We start from the raw sequence: 21,306 nt of genomic DNA, 5'->3' as shown, positions 1-21,306 counted from the left end.
CAGTAGACGAACAATCATGGAAACCTTTACAGGTCTGTTGACAGAAGGTAAGTTAAGAAACAGAGTTATGTAAGACTGCCGGGCGGAGCAGGGCGGCAGTGGAAGGGAGAGAGAAAGAGGGAGGGAACTGGGCGGGGAAGAAGGGGGAAGAGAAGGAGAATAGTTCTGAGTATACTGGCTGGGATACGCTAAGGTACGCTGTTACAACAAATGACCCCCAAATCTCAACGGGTGGAATCAACAAAGGTTTATTTCTTGCTCACGGTACAGATCCATCGAGGGTCAGCAGGGCTCTCTGCTCCACATTGTCCTCAGTCTGGGACCCAGGCTGATGGAGCCTCCGCCATCTGGGACGTCATCATGGGAAGGAAAGAGAGAGAGAATGGTAAATCATGCACTGACTTTTAAGGAACCCCACCTAGAAGTGAGACGCATCGCTTCTCTGCACGTTTCATTGGCCAAGGCAACCTTGCGCCACACCTCGCTCAGAATGCCCAGAACGAGCGCAATCCTACCGCCTGCCCAGGAGGAAAACTGGAGAGTCTGTGAACAGCCTCCTCTGAAGGGTAGCTCTCAGAGTTTCTGGGAGTCTGAGTCTGGAAAAGATGTGTACTAGTTGGGTTGCATGGTTGGGTCCCATATGGCAACTTCTTTGGGTTGCATTGAAGGTGAAATTCAAACTACGTAGGAGGGAATTGAAGTCACAAACCCCCAAATCCAGCAGTAGGTCAGTTTGCCTTCAGGCAAAGCTTAATCCAACGGTTCACAGTCTCTAAAGTCTGTTCGCTTTCCATCTCCCAGCTCCGTTCCCTTCCACGTGGACTCTATTCTCGGGTTTCATGGTACCGGGGTTCAAGTCCAATGGGAAAAGAGTGCTTCTGCCTCGCTTCCATTTTAGTATTTAATCCTAGGCCTCAATCTCATTGGACCACACTGGGTCATGGGCACACAGCTGAACCAGTCACTGTATCCAGGGGGATGGAATGTTTGGAATGATCCACATCCTATGGCCAGCCCGGGAACGAGACTCAGATTCACTTCATCAGAATTGTATGGACCGAGGGGAGGGGTGGGGTGGTTCTTGAGGAAAACTCAGGATGCTGGGCTAGAATGGGTGTTCAAAGACATAAACAAATGAAAGAATACGTGCCCACTGCAGGATGTGGAGATGCCCCCACCCGGTGGTTTTCCAAATGTTTTGTAGACGCGCTTCACGCACTGCCTATGAAGGTTAGGGTGGGGTTCCTGCGCTCTGTTCATTTCCCTTTCAATCCAAGCAATTGTGCTTTATTTGCTATAGATATTAGGATTCCACCTAAAACTGTGTTTAGAGCCAAAATAAGAGGGCTTCTGCTTAAAAGGGGGGGAGGAGAGGAGATCAAACATTACTGCTTTTTGATCCCACCTCCTCATTTTAGAAGAGTCGGAGATCCAGAAAGATTAGATTTCTCCTCATGTCTCATTGGCCAGAACTAGTCACATGGGCACTTAGCCGCGAGGGATGCTGGGAAAGTAAGCATCTAGCAAAGGGGAATGAGATGACCGCAACCGGCCTAGTCATAAATAGCATATCCCCTAAGGCTGGGCACATTGCCACCCCCAAACAAAGTTGGGGTTCCTTCAGGAAAAAAGAAGGAAGGAAATGGTCCTCAAGGAGCTGTCAGCTATGGAGGCAGGAGCCTGATCTCACTGACAATTCCTTCAGGCTACAGCTGACCCATGTGCCTCTGTTTATTCCTTCACTGATCTATGAAATTTGCCTGCAATTGTCTCCTTCATTTCTCCCCCCAAATCCTACGAGATGATGAATCATACATTGACTTTTAAAGTGTCCACCCAGGGGCACCCGGCTGGCTCAGCCAGTAGGGTGTGGGGCTCTTGATCTCAGGGTAGTGAGTTCGAGCCACACATTGGGAATAGACTTGACTTTACAAAAGCAATAGGCGCATCTAGGTGGCTCAATTGGTTAAGCGACCGACTCTTGGTTTCGGCTCAGGTCGTGATCTCACAGTTTGTGAGTTCGAGCCCCACATCGGGCTCTCACTGACAGCACAGAGCCTGCTTAGGATTCTCTCTCTCCCTCTCCCTCTCCCTCCCTCTCTCTCTCAACATAAATAAACTTTTAAAAAAATTAACAAATTAAAAATAAATAAAGTGTCCACCTGCAATGGACTTATCACTGATTGCGTCCCTTTTACAGATGGACAAACTGACCTGTAGAAATGAATTGCATACTCAAGGTCACACAGCTAGTATATTTTGCTGACCCTTTACCATATGCCTTTAGCACAGAGAGAGACAGAGTGCTGAGGGAGGGGAGAGCTTCAAACACAGACCTTTTACTACATAGGGATTGACTATAGAAAGGTGGGGACAGAGTGAGGATGTGGGCACGCCAGGCAGAAGGAACAGCATGTGCAAAGGCCCAGTGGCCAAACAGTGCATAGAAATGGAAAATAGTTTTACAGGTTTAGAGTATAAAGTCTGAAGGAGCGTCGTACTTAGGAGTTTGAGCCTTGTGTGAGGCCCATAGAGAGCCACCAAATATTTTAGGTGGGGAATTATATCATCCCATATGCAATCTATCTTCAGTGGAGGAAGATCAACCAACTGTAGGACCAGGACGAGAGCCGGGGGGCCTTTGGGAGGTGGCAGTGATCAGTGGCCTGGACCACAGCGCTGGTGGCAGAAATGAAGGGAAGTAGAGATTCAAGGGAACAACCGGAGATGTGGAATCCCAAATCTGAATCCAGATTTGCTAACTGGAGGTGACAATTTGGAGAAGTTGGGAAAAGCTGAGGCTGCGTCACAGCTTTCTAGATGGTGGTGCCATTTACGCGGGTGGGGCAGGTGGGAGGTAAACACGGAGGACTGGAACCCAGGCGGCCTGGAACCCAGGCGCGCATTCTTAATCACAACGTGCTCCGGACTCGGGACTCAGGACTGGGCCAGAGGCCTTCAGGGAATCTGATCAAAGTGGGGAAACCTCTCTCACTGGATACGGGGACGCTGGACTTCCCAAGCCGTCACGCAGCCAGCTCTGGACCCTGCCTCAGAGCCACCAGGGGCCCTTGCCCCTCCCTTCCACCCAAGGTAAGGCACCTGAGCCCTCAGGCTGGCCTCAGAACAGATTACCAGGGGGCCTGATATATAGAGATCCTGATAGAACTCTGGGGTGCACTTTATTGCTTTCTTGGTCTGTATTCCCAGCATCTCACTTGCCCGCTCTCAGCCCCACAACCCTGAAGCTAAGCCTCTGTGCCCCGCACAGTATTGTATGGAAAGGGTACGAGGATAAATGATTTAAACGCTTGACAAATTCATCTTAAAACCTCTGTTGAAGAATAAATAGCCCCAAATAGCTACGTCAGATGGTTTCAAAAAAGGAAAAACCAAGAGTCAGGACCGTCCTAAGACACCCTGCAAAGCCATAGTAAGACCAAGGGTACAGTACTTGCTTAAGACAAATAGACCACGAGGGGTGCCTGGGTGGCTCAGTCGGTTAAGCGGCCGACTTCGGCTCAGGTCATGACCTCGCGGTCCGTGAGTTCGAGCCCCGCGTCGGGCTCTGTGCTGACAGCTCAGAGCCTGGAGCCTGTTTTGGATTCTGTGTCTCCCTCTCTCTGACCCTCCCCTGCTCTGTCTCAAAAATAAATAAACGTTAAAAAAAATTAAAAAAAAAAAAAGACAAATAGACCACGAGAGACTAGACCCACTCCGTGTTTACGGAAGCATATGTGCAAGATGAAAAGCCAGCTCAAAGCTCACAGAAGTGTGGGCTTTCTGGAATTGCGTAGGTGACCAACGAACATGTCGGTCTTATAGGCAGTGCTAGAATGAGTGACTTCCTAAAACACCCTGCAGACAGGCTCCCACTTATTCCAGCCAGACTCCTTCCGGGACACAGATACCATCATCATTACTTTACTGTGGGGCAACTCAGGCTCTGAGAAGTTAAGACCTTTGCCCAAGGTCACACAGCTAGGGCGTGGCAGAGGTGGGAGGCCAACCCAGCTTTCTCTAAGCCCAGAGCCAATACGCTCTGCTGTCTCTTCCTCAGCAACAGCCTCACGTGGACAGAAAGTAGTATGGGCTGGAGCCATTGAGAGAGCCTAGAAGCTTCTAGAAGCCCTGGAGCTCAATCTCTGAAGCATGAGTGGATTTAGGCAGGTGGCCGGGATGGATTGTTCTGAGCCAAAGAAACCAGTCCAGGAAAAGGGCTTGGGGAAGTGAGGGTTCATTTAGCCAGTGGGACCACAGCACAAGATACTCGTGATGGGTCTTGGGAGATGGAGCCCACACAGAAGAGAGGGTTCAGACTGATGAAGAGTCCCAAATGACAGAGAGGAGATGAGACTTTTGAAGTCGCTCTCCTGCTCTACAACCTTCTGTAGCTCCCCTGGCTACGGTCTCTTGGCTAAGAAGGGAAGAGTATGCAGATGTGGGAAAAGACTGGAGACAGAGAGACCTACTAGACGTCACAGTCCAGGAGGGAGAGCACACGGTGTGCAGGGGAACGAGAAAGGAAGAGCGTGCATTTTGGGACAGGATTTTGTGTGAAGTCCCCTGCCCCCCCCCCCCACCACTGGCATCCTACTACCCTCATCAAATTAAGGGTCACCGCTTCCCTGCAGCAGCAGACAACATTTCAAGTTTAGCGATGAGCAGATGCCTTCTTCTACCCACAGAAGTGAGCCGTGGATAGCCGGGAAAACATCTACTGCCTAAAGCAGCAAAACAGCAGCCAACAACTCCCACCCAGTTCCATCTCAACTCCCCCCTGGTTCCATCTCAACTCCCCTCCGGTTCCAGGTTCCATCTCAATTCCCGCCCCCCCCCCCCCCGCCCCGGTTCCATCTCAACTCCCTCCTGGTTCCATCTAGCCACAGAAAATAAGGGTCAGGCACTCCTGGGGGCTCGTATCGCACTTTGACACCTGCTCAGGGAAAAAAAACCTTTCAATGCCTTAGTGTCTTCATCTGTAAAACGGGGATAATAATAGTACCCATTCCATAGGTTTGATGAGGTTCCCCCGAGATCACGTATGTAAAACCTTTAGCATAATAACTGATATATACTAGGAGCCCAGTAAGGTAGCTATTATTGTTGATAACAAAATAATTGTTTAGGGAATATGTTAGCCTCTCAACCATGTGATTAGCGGCTTTCAGCAAAAGAGTTGGTGTCAAAATCTCAAACATCATGTATTTTATAGCCCTTCCCCTGCAAGGTGGGGGCACGGGCCTTACGACTTAAAAAAAAAAAAATGTGTCAGAAGCTGAAACGAATTCCATTCCATTCCATTCAAGAAGCTATGAATTGTCATTCTTCCTGCCGTGGAGATTGCTAATTATAAATGGATGGGGAGATAGATGGACAGAGAGTGAATCACAAAAGCTAAATATGCTTTCTCTCTTTGAAGTACTGATTGCTACGAAAAAAAGGAAGGAAGTTTACAGAGAGAAAAAAAATTAAAAAATAAAAAATAAATTTAAAAAGGAAAGAAAGAAAGAAAGAAAAGAAAGAAAGAAAGAAAGAAAGAAAGAAAGAAAGAAAGAAAATGGAAGGAAAACCGGCTCTCCCTCCGCAAGCCTCTGCTTGTGTGACAGGGGTCCAGTGTCACCTCTACAAGTTTTTCATTACTCAGCGGTTTTTGGAATGAGTGATTGATGTAATTAAGGTTATTGGTAAAGAAAGACTCAGTTACCAAAGACGAGATGAGTCAGCAGAAAGTTTAAGTAATGAAATAATGTTCCGAGGAGCGATTCTTAAAATAAGGTGGTTTTTTTTTTTTTCTTTTTCCTCCTTAACTCTAGACATCTTAACCATTGCTGGGCAGCAAAAAGAGGGGAAGCAGTTAAGCCGTGGGAAAACCACACCCCGCGATTTTAGAAATTCCCAGGTGGAGTCGCTTGCCATTAAAAGACACCATATTTATTGAGTAATGTGAGGTGAAGGTTACGTTCATGGAGCGTCAACCATGTGCTTCGGTGAGCTTGGCCCACATGATCTCATTTAATCCCCGCCTCTGAGGTAGATTCTGCTGTTATCCCTGTTTTAGAGGCGACGGCACTGAATTTCAGAGAGGTTCAGGACGTTTCACAGGGTTGCACAGCAGGCAAACGGCACGGAAGGCAACGGAGGCCAGGCAGGCTGGCCCCGGAGCCCACCCGTTCAATCACCACCGCGCCTCCTGAGCCTCGCTGTTTAGATTTCTCAGCCGTTTAATCCGGCTCGCGGATACACTCAAGGTAATGGAGCGCCGCCAGGATCTGAACTCACATCTGTCTGGCCCCAGAGCTGTTTCAAAATTCCCACGTGTGTGGGACAGTGCAAACCAGCGCGTGGGCATGGGATCCACTCATCTGTTTTCATTTCCACTAACATGGAATACTCTGGACACACGAGGCTTTAGGCTCTAGGTGGGTGCTATGAAGGGGACTGGGGCCGGGGCAGGGGAGGTGGGGGGACCGTCAGGATCATATGTGATAGTCCGTGCAACAGATGATGAAGGCTCAGACCAGAGCAGTAGACAGGAGGCAGTTGAATGATATCCCCTGGAAGGATCTATTGGACCTGGGGAGGGAGGGCATAAGAGGAAAGAGAGGTGTGTTGGGTAAGTCCTTCCAAGGAGGGAAGGGGAGAGGGGAGGGTCGGCCAGGTGAGCAAGCTGTGCTGAGGGTCCTCCCCCCGCCAACCGGGAGAAAAAGGGGGAGGGGCAAAATGTGGTGGGGAGCCTCGCCTTTGAGTGACAGTACAGCGAGGTCCCAACAGTCCCCCACTTAGCAGCAGTAAACGGGGTTACCGTGTGTCACCGTGGGTGGCTTCAGGAAAGAGGAGAGTGGGATGGGAGCCTCCCACTTGAGAGCAGCTGGAGAAAAAGGGCACGTTGGGACTGCTAGGGGCAGGAACCTGTCAAAGAGGGGCGACATCTACCCCCCTCGAGTCCACCGACCCCCACAACTTTGTTCAAAGCTGGAGGGCCCGGCCCCCTCTTCTTTCCCTGAAGAAGGAAAGAAGGTCCAGAGTCTTTTGTGGTATGGGAGGGTATAGTGGGTTGTTGGCCTTGGCCATTCACCCCCCCCCCCCCAAAAAAGAGTGACCCACGCTCAAGAGAAAAGGGGCTTAGGCCTTGCAGTTCCAGTGGCTTAGAAGGAAACGGTTCAGCAGGTTTGCAAACATCCTCCAGGTTTTGGTCTCGCCTCCTCCAAAGCAGGTGTGGAGATGTGGGTGGCAGCCCAAGGGATTTATTAAGAAAGGAGCACGGGGAGGGAGAGGGGGGAGAGGGGGGAGCAGGGTGGGCACGGGGAGGTAGCCATCCCTGGTTCTGTCACCAACCAGCTTCGTGAGCTCGAGCACGCTGAACAAGTCAGGGCCTCCGTTCTATAAAATGAACACTTAGAATTTTCCAAAGGGCGGTAAGCCCATCTCTGGGGCCACGCGAGATGACGTTAGTTAGGGCGACGTGACGCTCGTGTGGCCCACATCACTTTGAAGGCAGCCCGCAAAGGAGTTGCGTGGGGTTGGGGGAGCCCCTGGGAGCAGCCCGAGAGCCTGAGAGATGCTGGTCACCTTCAAAGCCCAGGGGACCAAGGACTTCATTGAATGAATTCGCTTTTTATAATTGTCTTCTGTCGATGGCAAATGACACTTGTTTTTCCATTACAGCGGCGGTATAAATATTCCTCTCAAAATAAGTCAGTGGAGACAGAACCCAAAGGAAGTTATTACATTCACAGTAGTTGCAAGTGTCAGAGGTTATGACAAGGACTGGAGGGTGGGAGCACCGAGGGTTTTGAGGAGCACTGGGCAAAAGCAAGGGCTCATTCCTTACAGACCCAAGTCCTGTGGAGCCTTCTCAGACATCCCTTCTACCTGGTCTAGGACCTGTCAAGTGTTTACCAGATTAGAAGGGAAAATTAAAAAGGAAAAAGAAAAGAAGGGGGAAAAAAAAATCTGGAGAGAAAAACAACTCCACCGACCAAAATAAACCAGGCCAATGGTTTTTCTACCGCACTCTTCAGGAGAGCGGAGAGGTGGTGTTTATTCTAAATGAGCCCTTTTCTCCAAGTTGCCACTAATCCGTGCTTTTATGTGATCCAGGAAGATCGGTCCTCGACGGCCAATGAACGTCTTTGCACGTATGAGTATTTGGAGAAAGAGTCACCTATTACCACAGGGTTGGGATTTAGAAGGTGGATACAAATAGAGAGCAAACAAAACTAACAAACAAACAAAAAAACCTCGTGGTTTGGGATCTAAAAAAAAAAGTCTCAGAAATGACAACTATGTGGTGAGTCTGATGTCAAACCGAGTTAGCTGGGAAGGTGTCTGGGATGCCTACGGAACTGTGAGGGTATTTGGAATCTAGGGCTAACAGATGTCTCACTCTGCTTGAAAGATGTCAAGACGCTGTTCTTAGGGGCCTGTGGGTTCCCTTGGGGACAAAGCCACTGGTAGTTTTACAGAAAAAGGAAAAAAAATGCCCCCGCTGACGACCATATATCTACTACAAGGAATCAAGAAAAGAAGTGAAAACAAACAAACAAGAGGCAGTCAAGCTGAGACATAAGGAAAGAGAGAAGGAAGGAAGGAAGGAATGCAAAAATAAACGCGCGAAAGATCCACGAGATTCAGGGCCTTGCCCCCCACTCAAAAATCTCTATTTGATAGAAGTTGGTCTGTAAACCTATGGGCACGGGAACATACGTTTTTGCTTGAATTATCTGGATAATGGTGGGCGGGCAGAGTCACTTCCAACAGAAGAAGCGAGCAAATCTTTTCAGATAGCAATTATTTAGGGAAGAAAACCTTCCTCGGTGGTGGGGGGGGGGGGGGGGCAGCAGTCTTAGGTCCTCCTTGTCGTTGAGTGTCTGGGAGAGAGAGCACATTCCTAGCTTCTCCCTCATCCTTACTTCACACAGGGAGTCCTGAAGAGGCAGCCGTCCTCCAGCAGCATCGGAGGAGGGCTAAGATGTTTCCTGGCCCAGCCTAAAAATATCTCCCTTGACAGCCTGTCACAGTGTCTGAGATTGCACCATTATAAATTCATTCCTCTCTGTTAAGGCATTTTGTTTCCAGTTCTCTGTTAAAATACAGATATCCCAGAGAATTTAGCTCGGGCGAGGCACCGACAGAACACCGCCTACGTGTGAAACGACCTGGATTTCCAGCTCGGTGCTGCCTGGAAACTCACCTTGTGAGCTTGGGCGAGTCGTTTTCACTCTCCGAACCTCAGTGTCTCCACTGATTGAAAAAAAAAGAACAAGAAAAAAGACAGAAATAAAAGGGGAGAGGTGGTGGTCAGAGAACTCGGAAGTGTCTGCTTTCTGGAAGGAGGGTCTGTTCATTTTAGGATTTGCCCTTGACTCTGCGCTTTGCCACTGTCCCCTAGAGCCGTTCTTTTGGGTCAAAACGCTTGGAAGTCAGGTCGAATAGTGTCCACTTTCCCCCTCTCTAAAAAAAAAGAAAAAAAGAAAAATCCCTGTTCCTCTCTTATATACGACATCTCAGCAAATGGCATCCCCAAGCTCCTGGGGGCTTAGGCCCAAATCCCTGGAGGCATCCAGAACTCCCTTCTGCTCACCACCCCTTGCCTTCAGTCCATCAGCAAAGCCTGTTGACTCTACTTACAAAAAATAGCCTAAACCTAATCACTTCTCCCCACTTCTCTGGCTACCAACATGGTCCATGACAGTGCTACCTCCCCTTGGATTCTCCAGCAGCCCCCTCGCTGGACCTTGCTTCTAACCCAAAGATCTCACCAGGACCAATAAAGCCCCGTATAACCTGAACCTGGCTTTGCCTCGGCCTCATCATCTCCCACAAAGATCTCCTGGCTGTGGCTCAGGCCTGTTCCTGCCTCAGGATCTTTGCACTTGCTATATCCCTTCTGCCTAGAAATCCCCCCCCCCCAATATCGTCATGGCCTATGCCCCAACCTCTTTCCGTGTCTGCTCAAGCATGCCTTGCAAAGGAGGCTTCCCAGACTGCCCTCGCTAGGAGAGCACACTCCCTTCTGTGTCCTCCCCTTACTTAATTTTTCTGCTAATGCTCATCACCGGGACACTGTGAGAAGCCAGCATCACAGGCATTTGTTCACTTCCTGTCTCCCCCTCCAGGGTCTACGCTCCAGGACAGCAGGGGCTTTGTTTTGTTCACAGCTGCATCATCAGCCCCTGGAACGGGACATCTGGAATATTGGAGGTGCTCAATTAGCATCCATCGGAGGAAGGGAACAGAATAGTTGAAGCAGAACTACACTGACCTGGAGGCTAACCTAAGCATTCCACTGAAGAGGTCAATGCCAAGGTCTCTCCTGCACTATTTCCCCAGGGCAGGATGTCCTGGGGAACCAAAGGCAGAGCGGACTCTCGGGAGGGGTGACATACTGAAGGACATCTATGTGCCACTCACTAGAATCCTCACAAAACCAGGGGTGATGCAGGCCTCCTTTGACGGATGAGGCCACTGAGGTTCAGAGAGGTTATCTGATCTTAAGACATGCAACTTAGTAAGTTGCAGGGTAGTACTGAGCCACTAAGGCCCAAGCACCCAACCAGGAAGCTGCAACAGCCTACCCCTCCAACCCCACGATGCCTGGGACTCCCTGGTCACACTCTTCCCAGCTATTAAGAGCCTGAAGCTGGAGAAGCCGACACCCTCTCTGGGCCTGCATCCACAGGAGCTGGGCCTCCCCCGAAGGCCTGAGAAGCCCGCCCGCTGGGGACGATGGTGGCGAGACTGGAGTCTCCCGGAATGCAGGTTTGGCCAGCAGAAAGCAGCTAAGGTCAAGGAGGGCGCCCAGGGCCAGGGCCAGGCGCCGGGGGAAACCCTTGCAGCGCTGAGCACCCCCCCTCCACCACCTGCCCCCCGAGACCGAACCCCAGCTGTGTCGAGCGCCGCCGCCAGGCCGCCAGTGCGGACGCGAGCTCTCCAGCCCTTGTTTGATGAGCGGCGGCCAATAAATTCATTAATCATCATTTTATGCCTCATCAAACCCCCTCCAAGCCCCTCCATGGGAGTTACACAAATTAGCCCCTGAAAAGACAGTAATTTCAGTATAGCGAGGTAAGTGCTTTCTGATGGGCTCCGCGCACAGAGCCCTCCTGACAAGCCAATCCATCAGCGCGTCGGGGATGGGGCGCGGCCGGGCCGCCCAGCCTCACCCGGCCCAGCCCCGGCCAGCCTCCCCTGCTTCGGCCTCCCAGCCCTGCCCAGCCTCGCCTCCCGGGGCTACCTGGCGAAGGTCTCCGACTAGGGCGCCCCTTTCCCTGGCTCCTTTACACCCATGCACCGCAGGCTGGGGCGTCCGGCCTCCAGTCCTCAGCCACCTCGATCTCCTCCCCAGCCCTTCTGAACAGAAGAGAAATTTGGCGGAGGGAAAAAATCCCAGGCCCCAAATTGGGTAACGAACCAAGGATGGCTGAGGAGGATGAGCTGGCGCTGAAGTTCCGAACTCCAGCCCCGGGGAGGGGAGAGCCAAACGGCCCTTTCTACCCCCCTAATGTCTAGATGTCGGGGTCCCCTGACCCCTTGAAATTATTGAAGGGCTGTGGGTATTGAGTGCGCACGTTTTGGGGGGCGGGGGTAATCCATGGCTCCAATCCATTCCTGACGATTCTGAAAGAAATTCCAGGCTCCAAAAGAGGGCCATCTGGGAACAGAAAAGGGGTCCTTCTGTATAAAGGGCGGCTCCGCCGGATCCTGGTAGCGGGGATGGGGGTGGGGCTCGCCTAGCCTTTCGCGTGGCCCTGGCGTCTTTCTCTCCGAAACCGCCTCCTGGAGTGAAAGATAACGCCAGGGGAGGAGAGCAAGAAAGGATTTTCTATCGAGTGGGCCGGGCCGGTTTGACTCCAGCACGGAGAGTAGGGTAAGAGAGGAGAGGGGAAAGAGCCGGGGAAAATTGTGGCGAGGAGTGGGGTATTTGGAAACGCGAAGCCAGCGCCGCGCCTTCTCACTTTCTGATCCTGGAGCACAGAAGGTCCCACGGGCGCCCTACCCGGCGGGCAGGGCCCCGTGGAAAGGAGGTCGACGAGGAGCCGCAGGCCAAGCGGAGCCTACCGGCCGGCGCACTATAGCTTCCCCTCCGCGGCGCTGCATGCCTCGGAAAATAAGTTAGCAAACGGGGAGCCGTTTATCTCTTTTATCTTGGGGCCTGATCCAATTAAATAAGTGCACATTTACATTTGCATCCATCAGGCGGGAGCGCTGAGAGCCCGGGGTTTGCTCGGAGCAAATAAAAGCAGATTTCACTGGGAAAAGTGGCGTCTGGGCGCGCTGGGCTCGTCCGGGCGCGGGAAACGAACGCAGCCCGGAGGGCGGCCTTGGGAACCCGGAGCTGGGGCCTGCGGCCGACAGGAGGCCAGAGACCCGCTCAAGGTCCGAAGGGGTCGGCCTGGGCACGGGGTGCAGCCAGAGCTCCAACCCCTCCCCAGAGGCGATCCTCCGTTAGGCCACAACCTGGGCCCCGCCTCGGGCCCTGGACTCAAGTCGCATTTAAACGAAAACGAAAAGGAGACCAACTCTGGCCTGGTCCCGGGGGGTGACCTGCGGAGTAGGTCTAGGGACAGTCCCGCAGCTTTGGCCAGTTTGGAAGGCGGGCAGGTGGCAAGGTCTCACTCAGGCCCGATTTTCCTATTCGGTGGCCGAAGTGAAAAGGGATTCCAAGAGCCAGGCCGAGGACGCGCCTCCGCTTTCCCCCAAGATCTCTGCACCAGGGTGAGACCAGTCAATACTGCCGCTTAGCGCTTCTGGAGGGGCGACAGGGGACGCCCAGGCGAGCGCCCCTTGCTTGGCCACGCCGACCTCATTAAAGATGCTTTCGAAATAGGAGGCTTTTGAGAATGAGAAGGTAGTTTTGTTTGCTTTTCCTTTTCGTATGGATGTCCAACCCCCAGGTCAAAGGGCAGAAACGGTTTTGGGGGGGTGCGGTTGCGGGGTAGACCCCAGGTATGCCAAACCGCAGGTGAAACAAAACAGCGCGGGGTGCAGAGCCCCGACGTGGAAAGGCCCGCAGAAGCGGAAGGGCGCACCTGAAGCGGAGCGGGGACACTGGCTCATTGCCTGGGCCGCGCACTGCTGCGGCCCCCCCCCCCCCCCCCCGCACACTTGTTTCAGCCGTCGGCATATTTCTCAATTGCCTGCTGCCTGGTTTCCGGGCATCTGGAATCCGCCCAAACCGTGGCGGGCATCTGGAGGGTTAAAAGTGTTCTGGTTGCGGGCCCTGCTCTCCAGATCTCCAATGCTAACTGGGTCGTGGGACCCGCGCCGCAGAGAGTGGCGTGGAGGAACAGTTTCAGTTTGACCCGCTTGGGGTTCAGAGCTAAGACCCTGCTGGGGGTGGGGGGCACAGCCGGGTCTTGCCTAACTCCTCCTCTCTGTGAACCGTGTGGCGCCCGGGGACCAGTAGGCGGCGCCCTTCCTAAACTGCATCCGCGTCCGTCTCCCTCTCGGGAGCGCAATCACATTCCTTTCACTTTGGGCGATTTGCAGAGCGCTGTTCCTCGCCTCTGCCGGCGTTGGCAGCTAGTTGTGGGGGACAAGTGGGCTGGGAGGCACGGCCGGTTCTGAAAATGCACGTACCACCCTCCCCTCAACCCTCCAGGATCCAAGAGTTGCGCACCCCTCGCAGAAGGACAGGCCCCGAAAAGCTTGCAAACTAGAAGGCCTCGACGCAGGCCCTACAGTACCCAGGCCAGGGAACAACATTTCGGGCCCTAGCACCCCCAGCCGAGGAGCAGGAAGGGAAGCAAGAAGGTCCCCTTTCTGCGGTCTCTCCTCAGTATGCGCTTATGCGCCCTCCGGGATTGACTGGGCTGTTGTCTCTTCCACCCCCAAGTCCCATGAATTGATTTGGCCCCCATAGAGGGGTAAGGAAAGGGACCCAGCTCGTTCCGGTTTGGCGCTGCTTCAGGGGGCTGACTGCCTAGACCCCACGCGGTGATCCCGCTGCCCTCGCTGCCTGGGGTTCAGCCCTCCTAGCCCCTAAGTGCCAAGCTAAACGCTCCTCGAGGGGGCCAGAACCAGCGCAGTCCCGCGCAGGTGGCAAACGCCCGCGCGGCCCCAGCGCCCAGGTGTGTCTTTGGTGCGGCCTCGCGCAACTTCCGCGCCCCAGTCCAAGCCTGCGAACAAGCCTCGACCCCACTGCAACGCCGGAAAATCCCCCCTCGCCCCAGCGCCTCCAAGACTCTGTGCCTTTGAGACGGCCAAGCGGGGCTCGAGGAGGCACTTGGGACAGTAAAGACACGAAATGACTTCGGGGATTAAGCGCGGGAGACAGCTCCTAAATACCTAAACCTCGGACTGCCAGGCAGGCTCCCCCACCCTGGAAAGTCTCCGGACACCAGAAAAACCACTGGCCACGAAACCCAGCTGTGCAAGGAGAAAACCCCAGACTTTAATTGGAGGCTTGTATTCAAGATGAAGGGCGCAAAGACACCCGTGGACCCTGCAGAGGCCAAGGGCAGGAGGGATACGGACCGGGGGCAACGGCTCGGGCACCAGCCTTCCAGCCGCTGGTGGCTTCGCTCCCCGGCCGGGAGGCTCCTCGCACCGCCCCTCGTTGGGGAGAAACGCCGCGGGCTCCCCGGTGCGCGGTTCCCGTTCCCAGGCAGCCCCGCGGGCATTCGGCTCCCAGCCCCGAGCCTCCGCGATCAGACTTGGGAGGCCCGCGCCGCGTCATTTGCATATTCCCGGGAACACAAGGAGGCCTGTAATTTTCTTTTTAAAATCGTTGGGCAGGGTTTAGGGCCAGCGCTTCCAAAACCCCGCAGAGTTGATGTCGTCCTTAAACTCTCTCTTAAGAGAAGGGGACTGGCCTATTCTTCTGACTTTTTTAGAAGACAAGGTGGCTCCTGGGGCTGCATATTCAACAGGGGGGAAAAGCTGATTGTGAACCGGGCTGTCGGCGGGGTGGGTGGAGGGGGCTGGGGCGCGGGGGGCGGGGGTGGCGGTCGTGGGGCTAGTCATCTCTGGAATTCGATTGTTTAAAAAAATCATTTATAATTAAAGGGACAAAATAAAATACGATCGTCTCATGCATATTTAATCATTCACACTTCCAGCTTTGAAACCACTTTCCCTGCGTGAATCTTCTCACTAATTTAAACTCCTAAGTCGACCGCTGTTTGCAAAAACATCTGGACAAGGCAGTTTTCAAACTTGTTTTAAATTCGAATAAGCTAATGGAGCCCCGTCACACGTTAAAACAAAACAAAACAAAACAAAAAACCAAAAAAACACAGCAAAAGTTAAAACTCTGGTGAAAGTTTGGGGTGTGTTAAAAAAAAAAAAACAAGCAGGGTTCAAGTAATCTTGAGCAGAAATGCAAATATGTGCATTCTGATTTAGCCTAATTAAACCGGTGTTATGTGCAAACACATTGTCTCTACACTCAGGCTTGGGCTTAATAGAGCAAATTAATTCCCCTCGCTGGAGTATGTTTTTGCTCTAAACCCTCCCCTCCCCCGACCACCGAAAATTTCCCACGAGGTAAAAACACGTCCGCGGTTCCAACTCTCCCGCGCAAAACGGAGACCATAACACCGACAGTGTTGGCGGGCCTCGGGCACAGGGCGGTGTCTCTTCCTCATTTGGGATTGAGACTCATCCTGATGTTTCATTTTGCGATGAAATATGCGGGATTCAAACGAGAAAATAAAACCTCAGAAATACTTTTGTAGCTACTTGGACTCTTGAATCAGCGACAGGAAAAGTGCTAACGCGACAAGCCCGATCGAGTCCACAACAGCCTCATTATCTAGGCAAGTGTCCTCGAACTTTTGAAGGCCACTCGTCCAGAAAGGGGGCTCGTGCGGGAGGGGGGGAGGGGGGAGTAGGGACGCCCTCCGGGCCCTTCGGGGCTCCCCTCACTGCCCCCAAGCGACTGTGGTGCTCCCTCCCCCACTCCGCCCACTCTCTTCCAGTCTCCGACTCTGCAAAGTGCAGGCTTGTAATTCAGGACAAGTGTGACACCTACCTGTGAAAGGGGGGAACCGTCCCCTAGACGGTCCCGCGGCCCCAGCCTCGCTGCTGCGCGGGGATCTACGGGGCCGCCTCCCACCCGCACTGGCGCGGCTGGAACACTTACTAATTTAATCAAATCCAAGGAAGAGATCAATGCCCAGTCTTGAAGGGGTAGGGAAAAGAGTGACTTGGGAAAGCCTTCTCCTTGGCATCCCCTTACGCTCCCCTCCCGCCATTAGTCCATAGCACCTTTGAAATAGTAATAAGGGCTAAATCCGGCATAAAATCGAACTCATTAGCAAAGTTCACCAGCTGATTGCTTTGCATAAAACACGACACTGATTGGAAGTAATTAGGTTAAGCGATGGAGCTCGGATGGTGCGTGTCTCTAGCAGGCTTTGCGATCCTTTCTCCCTTCTGGGCACACACTTGGGTCGCTTTCCTCCTTCCTCCAGGGTCCAATCTCCCCCAAACCGCCCGCATCAGTGATCCAAATCTGCATTCCCCTCAGGGCCAGTGTCCCCGGGGCTGGCCGCCTAATTACGGTTTCCCCCCTGGCACGCCGAAGTTCTATGGAACCTTTCATTGCCCACTTGGGGGGGTGGGGGGAAAGTTGCAGTCTCCACCTTTTGTCCAAGGCGATGGACAGTTTATTGAGGCTTCTAAAAAGTAATGAGTGGCTCTGATTATGTTAAAATCTCTTTTAATTAAATATTTTGCATTTTACAAAGGCGGCTGCAGTTTCTTTTACTTTTTTTAAATCTAAGAGTATAACCTGTTTCCTTTCTGTAATAATACTTTAGCTCATATCCAGAAAAATCAATAGGTGTAAAAAATTAAATTAAACTTGTATTTTTAAACTATGAAACAGTTTCGGGGGAAACACAAATGTATATATTTATATTACAAAAAAAAACATTAAATGCCTGTACAGATGTCTTAATTTCATAATTTACTTCAAAGATATTGAATTATCAATTTAAATACAAAAATGCTACATTAAATATACAGAATAAGATTTAATACAAATCCTTTTTAAATTTTTCTTTTCGGTTGGTTAAGACATTTTTGTGTGTGGAGATGTTTACATTTTTATGTTACCCATCTCCAAGAACTATAAACTTTTTAATAGGAGGGGTAGTTTTGTTTCTCTCTCTTGGTGATGGAAAAAAATAACTGCCAAGGCCATGTTTCTTAATAAATTAGGAAAGTCCGGGACCGACGCAGCCCGCGTTAAATGTCGGACATACCTTTCTTCAATTCATAGGGAGAGTCTTTGCACAGATCTAGCTGGGACTGGCTCCGCAACATTTTCGGGTCTTTAGCCAAAGCGTCCGCTCGGTTCAACACGGTCTGGTTTAATCCATTGAAATGCGAGCCCGGACCGGTTGTGGGGCCCGGCCCTGGCCCTGGGTGGCCGTGAAGGTGTCCGAAGGAGCCATAGTTCGTGTAGCCGGGATAGAAGGGCGCCGTGTAGTAGAGAGGCCGGGACAGCACCGTCCCGCCTGGAAAGGGACACTGCGCCGAGGGGGAGCGCGATGGCGCCGGGGCCGGCGACGCGCGGCTGCCTCCTAAGGCTTGCCCCGCTACCGGCCCGGGGCACGGTGGGCATGGGGAGCCTTCGCTTCCGCCGCCCCCGTCCTTGACCTTGTCCGAGGATGTGGCGATCTCTGCCAGAGACCACAGTTTGGGCTTGGCGAGCACCGCCTGCGGCGGCGGCGGTGGCGGAGAGTGTATGACCGAGGGCCCGCCGGGACCGGGGGGCAGCTCTCCCGCGGCCGGGTGCGGGCCCGGAGCCGGCGCGCCCGAGGGGTAGTGAGGGGCCGGGTCCTCCGCCAGCCGCGCTGCCGCTGGCCCGGCCGGGGAGGGCCCGCCGGCGCGGGGGGGCCCAGGCAGGGCGTCGAGACGGCCCTCGGATGGCGGCTCCTTAAAATCCGAGTCGCTGAGGCTGCCCTCAGTCTCCTTGCCGGCGGGGGTGGGCGGCCCCTGCAGCCGCTCGCAGCCCGAAGCCGCCTTCTGCTCCGCTCCTCCTGCGGGAGAAACCCCAGGCCGTCAAGGGGCGCGGAGGCCCAGCGGCGGGGCCCAGGTCCCCGGCCGCAAAGGCAGAGAGACCCTTGCCCCCCACCTCCAGGCTCCCCCCACACCTCCCCACTTTCCTCCTTACTCCAGCTCAACACATCCTTCCCCGCGTCCACCAACCTGCTTCGGGGCCCTCGGAGTCTCCCTTGTCCTCCGGCTTCTGGGGCTCATCCTCGTCGTTCTTCTCCAGATCAATGTTCTCCTCCTCCTCCTCGTCCTCGCTGCGGTTCCGCGGCGTCCACGTCATCTTGTTCTCCTTCTTGAGGCGCCGGCGCGCGTTGGCGAACCAGGTGGACACCTGGGTGAGGGTCATCTTGGTGATGATGGCCAGCATGATCTTCTCGCCCTTGGTGGGGTAGGGGTTCTTGCGGTGCTCGTTCAGCCAGGCCTTGAGCGTGGCGGTGGCGTCTCGCGTGGCGTTCTTCCGGTACGCGGGGTCCCCGTACGGGTACGAGCCCAGCGGCGCCGCGTATGGGTGGTACCCCAAGGAGCCTGCCATGCCCGGTGTGTGATCGTAGGGAGAGCCCTGCGAGGAACAGGCAGAGAGAAGGTGAGAATGGGCCTTGGTTCCCAGTACCACCTAGAGGACCGAAGCACGCTCTCCCTGCGCCCAGGGGTCCGCGAGCTGCGAGGCCCGAACTCCGGGCTTTCCCTGGGGTAGGGCTGGCGGGCTCAGACCCAGGGGCAACTCCTCCTCCTCGGAAGGCAGAGGGGGCGCCAACTCCCGACTCCGGTCCTTAGGGAGCCCTTGAAGCCGTCCTGGCCTCAGTGGCACCCTGTAGGCCCCCGTCTGCCGGGGCAAGTCCGCCCCCCAGGCGCAGAGCCGGCCGCCGCGGCCAGGCCCTCCACCCAGAGGCCTGAGCAGCAGTGGCGACTCCCCACTTCGTGCCCGGGTGGCTGCGCGCTAGGCGCAGAGAGGGAGAGCACGGGAAGTCAGGGCATTTTTACCCCCACAGAGAAAGGCAAACGAAAAGCCAAGCCTTGCCCCGGCACTCCCACCCCTCCAAAAATGTTACCCCAAACCGAAGCCACGGCGCTTTTCCAGAAAGTGCACCCGGCCGAAAAATCCCGGATGCACCGCAGCTCGGCCGACTTTTCAGAAATTTAATACCTCCAAATCGGATTGCGAAGATAGGATTACGGATTTGCAACATTTCGGAGGACTAATTAAAGGCGAGGCCAAACACATTTACATAGACTTAGCACGCTTCTGCTCAGATTTCTGGTCCATTTCTTTTGAACTACTTTTCCAAAACGGCAAAACCAAAAACACAAAATGAAATAAAATGTGCAGGACGGCCTGGAGCTCACGTTTGAACCAAATGCCGCTCTTTAATTGCAGCGACCTCTCCCCCGAAAAACCCTCGTCGCCAGCCCAGCGACCCAAGCAGGAGGCGGCTCTGCTCTCCGAGCAACTCCTGAGCCGGAGGCCCGGGCGAAGCCGACCGAGACAGTCTCTCCCAAGTTTGCAGGGGCCGCGAAGCTTGGCGGGGGCGGTCCGCGGTGGCGCCGAGGCCCGTGTCCCCCGCAGCCCCCGCCCGCCCCGCGCGGCCCCAGCTGCCCTTGCCCGCCGCGGCTCCCGCTCACTCACCACGTACGAAGAGAAGGCGGCGGCGGCGGCTGCCGCGGGGTCGGCACCGTACTGGAGGTGCGAGTTGTAGCCCGGCGAGGGCGCCGTGAAGGCGGTGGAGCCGGCGTAGGGCGAGAACGCGGAGCCCGACGACGAGCGGCCGAGCTCATCCGTGCGGGGCCCCGAGATGACGCTGGTGCTGTACGCCGGGCACGAGTAGAGCGCCAGCGAGGCGGACGGCTGGTACAAGTAGCCCTGCGGGTAGGACATGGCCACACACGGGCATGGGGCGCGCCGCGCCGCGGCCGCCAACGAGCCGGGCGGCGCCCTGCGAGGGCGAGCGGGCGGGCACCTGGCCTCCGGCTGCCCCCGGCTGCCGCTTCTCGGGCCCCGGCTCCCGGGCTCCGGCCCGCGGCGCCTCCTCGCTGGCTTCCCGCGCGCCTCCGGCTGCGACTGCCGAGCCCGCTCCTCCGCGCGCCTCGCTCGCCCCGGCTGGGTTTCCCCCCCCCCCGCCCTCCCTTGCTGCTTTCTCTTTTTCCCCCTCGCTCTTTGCACCGGGGGGCTCTGCTTTTGGCTTCGCAAAGGTCCTGCCAAGATGCTAAGTTGGAAATTGAGGATTCTGACGCCTTGTGCGCGCCTGAAGCTCCTCCTTCCCGGGGTGTAGTCGGTGGGAGGACTGGCAGGAACCTCTGGGCGGCCGCAGCCAACCCGGCCGCCAGGCGCGCCTCGCCCTCTCCCTCTTCCTCCCCGGCTCCCTCTCCCGCTCGCTGGCGCTCCCCTCGCCCCTCCCTCGCGCCCGCCTCTCCACCGCGGCCCTCCTCTCCCCCCTCCTCTTTTTCTCCCCCCTCCTCTCCCGGGTCTCTCTCCCTCTCTCTCTCTCTCTTTCTCAGACTCTCGAGCGCCGGCCCCAGGATGACAATCACATCCCAGGCGCGCCGATCTCTTCCAACTTTCCTTCCCTGCTAAGTCGGGGTGGAGTGGCAGTTCCGACACAAGGCGGGCCCCGGTGGGCCAGTCCGGCCGCCCCGAAGCACAAAAGGCGACCAGGCGGCGGAAGGCGAGCCGGCGAACGCTTTGCTCTGTGCTTGCCACAGTAAGCCGCGAAGTTAGCGGATTTCTTGTTCGCCAAGAAGCTGGGTTCCGAGGCGGATCGCCGCCTACTCTCCCCTGGCTTCTCCCCCCAGCCAGGGAACCAGAGAGCGAGTTTGGAGACCTGAAATGGAGGTCCCCGGGAGAGACGGAGGGATGCCCGCGTCCAGGGCGCAGGGAGTGCGAGATGATTGCCCCTTTCCGCCAGCAGCAGCAGGTGGGCGAGAGACAGGCCTTGGACATCTGCACGTCTCCGGCCCGGCCTCCCTTCCACCAACTAACTCCCTGCCAAACGGCGAGGGAAGGGGGAGGCGGGACGACGGGGGTAGCCTTTCTCTAGAGCAGAGGTAGTGGGCGAGAGCTGCCAGACGGAGAAGCAGCTATACCGGAGTCGGTCTCCGGACCCCACTACACCCCTTCCCGCCCCCGGCCATGAATGGCCGCCTCCTTCTCCCGGCTTTCCATCCGCAGCTCCCCCTGCCAGGCCGGTGGTGGTGGTGGACTGTGCGGGTCCCCTTACTCTTAGCACGCACTTTAGCACCCGCCCACGCTCCATTGTAAACGCTCCGCATTGCCCAACCCAACCCCTGTTTGTTCAGCGA

The 21,306-nt window shown here is 54.9% G+C and overlaps 1 protein-coding gene across 2 annotated transcripts; it reads right to left on the bottom strand.

Annotated features, from left to right (window-relative positions):
* Positions 1 to 232: 232 nt before the first annotated feature.
* Positions 233 to 20,351, bottom strand: IRX5 (iroquois homeobox 5). Of its 2 annotated transcripts, XM_058706862.1 has the most exons (4): positions 19,637 to 20,351; positions 18,166 to 18,571; positions 17,217 to 17,996; positions 233 to 347 (listed from the first exon to the last, which is right to left on the bottom strand). In XM_058706862.1, the coding sequence occupies exons 1-4, from the start codon at positions 19,883 to 19,885 to the stop codon at positions 283 to 285; spliced, it is 1,500 nt and encodes a 499-aa protein (XP_058562845.1). In that variant the 5' UTR covers positions 19,886 to 20,351; the 3' UTR covers positions 233 to 282. The 2 variants fall into 2 exon arrangements, with proteins under 2 accessions (XP_058562845.1, XP_058562846.1); XM_058706863.1 differs by lacking the exon at positions 233 to 347 and having other exon boundaries at positions 16,653 to 17,996; positions 19,637 to 20,347.
* Positions 20,352 to 21,306: the final 955 nt, after the last annotated feature.

Source organism: Neofelis nebulosa, chromosome 17, assembly GCF_028018385.1.
Source record: "Neofelis nebulosa isolate mNeoNeb1 chromosome 17, mNeoNeb1.pri, whole genome shotgun sequence".
Classification (NCBI taxonomy): domain Eukaryota; kingdom Metazoa; phylum Chordata; class Mammalia; order Carnivora; family Felidae; genus Neofelis; species Neofelis nebulosa.
This window is presented reverse-complemented; position numbering and strand designations above follow the sequence as displayed.

Coding starts and splice junctions, on each gene's coding strand:
- IRX5 (XM_058706862.1), bottom strand. CDS start 19,885: ATGTCCTACCCGCAGGGCTACTTGTACCAGCCGTCCGCCTCGCTGGCG. Junction 18,572..19,636: donor CCGCCTTCTCTTCGTACGTG/GTGAGTGAGCGG, acceptor TGTTCCTCGCAG/GGCTCTCCCTACGATCACAC. Junction 348..17,216: donor TCCCTATGAATTGAAGAAAG/GTATGTCCGACA, acceptor ATGACGTCCCAG/ATGGCGGAGGCTCCATCAGC.